The 6,017-nt window shown below is 43.3% G+C and overlaps 1 protein-coding gene across 1 annotated transcript; it reads left to right on the top strand.

Annotated features, from left to right (window-relative positions):
- The first annotated feature begins 527 nt into the window (after positions 1-527).
- LOC121135116 (defensin alpha-like protein 1) lies at positions 528-1,548 on the top strand. The gene is made up of 2 exons (XM_040733446.1): positions 528-759; positions 1,332-1,548. Exons 1-2 carry the CDS (start codon positions 588-590, stop codon positions 1,442-1,444), a joined length of 285 nt encoding a protein of 94 aa, XP_040589380.1. The 5' UTR covers positions 528-587; the 3' UTR covers positions 1,445-1,548.
- The last annotated feature ends 4,469 nt before the right edge of the window (positions 1,549-6,017 follow it).

Here is a 6,017-nt window from a genome sequence, read left to right on the forward strand (position 1 = left end):
CTGACCCATGCTGTCCCTTAGCTCCTCATGAGCTAGATTCAGCAGGGCTATCTTACTTTATCCATAGACTCCTCAAAGGAGGGGATTCGCAAAGACTTCCTTCATGAGTGTGATAATACCCCAAATCACTCAAAGAACTGACTGTCTAATCCACAGGTACTAAAGTCTGGTCCAGGATCCTCACTCTCTGAGTCCTGCAAGCTCCCACTTCAGAGCACAAAACACATTGTTCCATGAACTTACTAACTTTGAAGCACCCACCTTCTTGTTTTCTGGGTACAGAAAGGTAAATAATGAAGCAGATGGGAAACGGGATAGGAGAGCTAGGTCCCTTCTTCATTATCAGCTGTAAGGGTGGGCAGTCACTGAACACACAGACCAGCATCATGGTGGCGACTGTGAGAACAGAGAGACCATCAAAGGGATCTTGAGAACAACAGTCTCTCTTCGTTATCATCAGTGTGTGCACTCTCTTCCTACACAAACTGTGTCTGCAGATTCTCATGACAGCCCTATAAATGTAGGCTGGCTCCTCACTCCCCACACACTAGGCTCTTTCTCACCCTTCCTCCAAGTGACTCTCAGCCATGAAGACACTTGTCCTCCTCTCTACCCTTGTCCTGCTGGCCTTCCAGGCCCTGGCTGACCCTCTGCCAGAAGCAACTGGGGAAGCTAAGAATGAGCAACAGCCAGGATTGGAGAACCAGGATGTGACCGTCTTCTTTGAAGGCCCTGAAGGCTCTGCTCTCCAACGTCCAGGTGAGCGGTGAGGCCCGGTATGATAGTGGGTTGGGTCCTCCTGGGACAGGGAGGAACAGGTGCCCTGGAATCCCGTGGGAAGCTATGTGAATCAGGAAGTGTCTCTCTTGATTCTCTGGGACATTCACTGTCTTATAAATAGAAGTAACAGAGAGTCAAAAACGTGTAGCAGATTGTCAGTCTTGTGTTTTGATCTAAATATTTATCTGTGGAATAGTTTTAAAATATCGGACACATCGATTAGCACTTTGTCTATCCAGCTGTTATTTTGTGATAGAAAGAAAAATCTGCTTTGCTTACTAGAATATACTTAGGAACCAAGTGCCTGGCAGTTTTGGGTCAGGAGGACTCAAAGGGATGAAGGAGTGAAACGCCTGTTAAGTCAGTCATGTGATCAGCATTTGTTAAATGTATTATGTCCCAGTGTTTGGAGTTAATCACGGTGCTGTGTTTGATGTCTCCAATAGAAACAAAACTCCTGTGTACCATGTGCGATGCATCTTCATAGAATTGTACACTATTGCATACTGCTGGCTACCTTACATAATGGCTGATGTTCTCTGTTTCTGCAGGCAAAGGAGGAGGAGTCTTGCAGTGCTCCTGTAGAAGATTCTGCCCTTTTCCTGGACGTAGCGCAGGGTCCTGTGGCCATGGACCAAACCCCCCCAAATTCTGCTGCCGCTGAGACCTGAGACATCATCACCATGTGCTCTGAGACCTCATGATCTGTCATTACCCTTGTACTTAGCCTCAACTGGTTTTCCTTCTCCAATAAATTTCCTTGCAGAAGAAGAGTCTGTTTTTATGTTTCTTTGGTGCTTTCTATGTGGCTTCATGGTGAGGGCTCTTCCAAGCTTTGCAACAGACTCTTCAATGAATCCCTTTACACCAAGACTTGGTTACAATTTAGTAGTCACTTCAAGGGCGAACAGGAGCTTAGATACTTAGTCACATCTCAGTGATTCTGCTCCAGCTACTTCTGCTCTCAACCAACTCTACTGTCTTTTTGATCAGAGTCTGCCTCAGAAACATGTCCCACACTTCCACGACCCATTCTTCCATTGAAGGGCATTTTCTTAGTTTCTACTTTATACCTATTGTGAATAACTCAGCAAAGAACATGACTGAAAAAAGGTGTCTGTGTAGTAGAAACAGTGTTTTCTGTTTCTTCAGCCACACCAGACCTGAGATCAAATACAGCAAATATCCTGCAGATGTCTCTTGGTTTCCCACTATGCTCTTTTATGCAACACTCTGCTGTGACTGAGACCAGAGACAAGATCTCTGAGACATCATGATGGCATTACACTTGTACTTAGCCTCAATTTTTTTCTCCTCCAATAAATTTCTCAGCCATAAGCTTCTTTCAATCCTCAGGCAACATACACATCTTCAATTGAAGTTTCAGAGTTGGTCCTAGACTACTACTTTTAATCTGGAACTGATACATTTGTGACTTCAGGATGCCGGGTTTTACTCTGTGTTTCACAGTTATTCACCCTGGTGTTCACAGAAGTGCAGAACCCCACGATGGCCCACGGCTTTCAGAACTGATTTCTCATGCAGGTCCTTGTATACACAGCCTCAACTTTTCTTTCTTTGTTTCTATTGTTTTTATTCAAATTGGTCCTTTCCTACCATTTATTTTGATTACTGTATTCCTTCTCAAATCTCCAACCAGATAGTCTCTGCCATACCGATTTGATTCCTTCTCTCTCTCTCTCTCTTTAGAAAACCAGTAAGCAAATAAGACAAACAAGCAGGAATATTAGGAAGAAACAAAAACGAAAAAGCATTAGACACACATACACATGGGGTGACCCACACATATAAAAACAAAACCCTGGAAAATAACCACAGCATTGGAAACCGTGGTGATATTTTATTTACAATCCAACCAAGTTTGCCTTAAGATCAGAGTTCAAATCCAGCAATGCTAGTTAAATGTGTAGGCCAGGCATGTGGTGGCACACACCTTTAATTCTGGCAGCCACACTACTTAGCCATAGAGGTCAGTCAGTAAGACAAATTCTCACATCCTGGAAAGAACAATAGCTCTTTCTGTATCAGTTCCTGCCAGCAGAGTGTTCAATCGCCTTGCTCTGATGTAACCAGCATAAGAAACCAACCAGCTCAAAAGTGACTTCTCTCAGATTTTCAACCTTTGTGTAGGAAACATGTTATTAGTGTCTAATGCTGTCCATTTCTCCAGGTCCAACCTTGCAATATTTTCTCAAGTCAGGCATGAGAGAGAATATGTGTGTGTGTGTGTGTGTGTGTGTGTGTGTGTGTGTGTGTGTGTATGCCCTGGAACTTGTTCTGTACGCTTGGGATTGGTCTCTAATTCAGAGATCTACCTGCCTATGCCTCCCAAATTCTGGGATTAAAGGCTTGTGACTCTATCACTCAGGTAATGAACAGTGCTTCATAAAAAAAAATGCCCATCAGTAGAATAAAGTCCTGTGTGAGTTACAGTATGAAACTCAGGTCTGTGTTGTGTGTGGAAAGCAGAAAAACAGTAAATTCCTAATTTCTTTGTTATGACAGTAAATTATTAATGCAGTGTTTTCAATTTACTTTCATCTCATATTTCCCTCCAGAAAATTCTTACTGTTTCATTAATATTTATTTCCTACTATTTCATTGATATTGGTGTGTGTCTTTGTAAAGTCTCCTGAGTTCAAGCATCAGAATCTTTTTTCAAAGTCATTTTTAGAAAGAAAAACATACCTCCAGGTTATAAACTAAAAACACAAAGAGAACATAGACTCCGTTTATTGAAATTAACAGAATTTTTATGGAAGCTGCAACAATCCTTGATTCCTATGGTTGTATTTGTAATGACACCCAGTTAAAAGGGGAGGATGACCTTCAAAGACAAAGGCCACAATGTAATCTTAAGAAGTGAGTTGCCTCAGGTCTGAGAGAACTTCTGGGGTCTTTTCATTCTGGGGTTCCTGGTATTGTCTTAGTGGCCTCATGTTGCTCTCAGGGCTAGCCTCTAGACAGAGCTTCACATTCCCCCCGGGCTCTAGATGACCTGATCAAATCACTGATTTGTACTGAGTTACAGGTAGGTGCTGAGCTTGTATAGCTAATATTTTAACAGAGATGATTCTTTTTATAAGATCACATGATTATATTTTAGTAGCCTAACACATAGCCACTGGCCCTAGGGCAATGAGACACATCTTGTGAATTTGATTTATGGGTTTTTATACAGTTTCTACTTGACACCCTTAGAGGAGCATTAGATTGTATGAAGCAGTAAGAGAGAGAAAATAAACATCTGGTTTCCCAGGGCAACTTTGGTAACCACGGAGTAAATGGTTCAATCATGACCCCGCCTCCATCTTAAGTATCCCTATTTCATTTATGAAAATGTGTTCTTGTGATACTGAAAGAGTCTGGGGGACAGCATGTGCCCTGAGATGTCAATAGCCACCACAGGTAGCCATTTGTCATTTTGCCAGAGAGAAGGGAAGCAAATGAGTCCTTCTGGGAGAAAGAAATAGTTTCCTTTGGACATAAATTTCCAGGCTTTGGTTAAGGGTAAGGGGTGATGTAATCTCTTCAGTAACTGCTGCTCTTCTGAATTTAGGATGCCATTGTCATGGGTAGAGAAGGCTGGGGTGCTGTTCAACGCTGGGGTGGGATTTAGGTAATGGGGGCATCCACCCTAAGCATCAGTGAAACCAGGGAGAAGAGAACCAAGAAATAGACAAACTCAAGTCTCACGACACAGCCAAGGTAAGGAGAGTTAACACATTTAATTCAATCACGGCAGAAAGCAATTAAGCAGTGATTTGAAGTAAACTCAGTCTGAGTCAGTACACTTGGAAGGGGGCACCAAACACATTCCAAGGACAATTGTGTGTTTTGAAGAACCTGAGTTCACAGGACACTTGTCTTGCTGTCCTAGAGTTTCACACAGTCACTCAGAATTCTGCTCACACAAATCCATTCCTCGACTGTGTTCAAAAATAGGACCTTATCCTTGTCTCTCCACTTGCCTTGTATTTAACTCCACAGCGAAGACAGATCAACATCCAAGAATTCCAGCCACAGTTTCAGTCTCTGTTGAGACCAAGCTCCAGCACCACCCTTCCCCTCAGAGGCTTAAAGCACTGACCCAGTGTCCACACTGCAATGGCACTTCACAGCCAGATGATGACACTGCTGTTTAACCCTGGCCGGCTTCCCACAGAGAGTGCAGACAAGAAGGAGGAGACTCTGCAGAGTAGGGTCGTCATCAATCTGAGGTTCTCTCTGACCCCCAAGTACAGTGTAGATCAAGAATCCACACTATTCCAGTAAAGGAAGACCAGCTCCCAGAGAGACATGGACAGATGATATGGCCTTGACCAGCAGGTGGCACACCTGTCCTAAAGTCTGTTGTTTCCCAGAGAGTACTCAGAGGTTTCTTGGAGTAGAAAGCGTGGCGCCTCAGCCTACTGAACTCTTATGGTTACCACTTTATTTCCAATCATAGCAATCCAAGAAGAGCAAAGAGACATCTTATGGCATTGCAAAATGTCTGAGAACAAACGTTTCGCGTTTTTTAAAGCCTGGCCTATTTTATCAAACGAGTTTCACCACATGTGGACAGATGTGGACAGATAGTTCTGGAGATGAGCACATCTGGGTGATACTTCCTATTTTCTACCCTGGCTTCTTACCATTAAAAAAAATATGTCGTATAATCCTTTATATCCATCCTGACTGCAGTTTCCAACTCCCTCCTCTCCCCGGATTCCCCCTTTTTATCCCCGTAGTCCCTCCCCAATCCACTCCTTCTCTGTGGTTGTTTAGAAACGGCAGGTGTACTTGGGTGTCCACGAAGCATGGCATATCAAGTTGAGGTAACACTAAGCTCCACCCCTCATATTATGCCTTGGTAAGGGAACCCAGTTTAAGGACCAGTTTCCCAAACGTCTGCAAAATCATCAAATAGGACCAGCTCCCACTGCCAGGAGTCCCATAAATAGACAAATCTATACTTCAGCTCTATGTATGAGAAGTCCCTATGAGAAGGAAAACAATGCTATGGGAAAAGGGGGTTCAGGGCGCTTTATCAAAGAGATAAGTACTTTACAGGCTGCTAAGGGCACTGCTCCTGAAACATCGTCAGCATACAAGAGGGGATGCTCTTATTTATATTCTCCTTTATATCTGTCACCTATTACATGTTCCTCTGTCCATGCCCAAAGGGACTGTATCTCAGATATGTGAGCTCTCTCCTACATCCATAGATCTTC

Source organism: Mesocricetus auratus, unplaced genomic scaffold, assembly GCF_017639785.1.
Source record: "Mesocricetus auratus isolate SY011 unplaced genomic scaffold, BCM_Maur_2.0 Super-Scaffold_100031, whole genome shotgun sequence".
NCBI classification, from domain to species: Eukaryota; Metazoa; Chordata; class Mammalia; order Rodentia; family Cricetidae; genus Mesocricetus; species Mesocricetus auratus.

What these genes read in the sequence shown, in the direction of transcription:
- LOC121135116 (XM_040733446.1), top strand. Translation starts at nt 588, where the DNA reads ATGAAGACACTTGTCCTCCTCTCTACCCTTGTCCTGCTGGCCTTCCAG. An exon ending in CTCTGCTCTCCAACGTCCAG is followed by an intron (nt 760 to 1,331) that starts GTGAGCGGTGAG and finishes CTGTTTCTGCAG; the next exon opens with GCAAAGGAGGAGGAGTCTTG.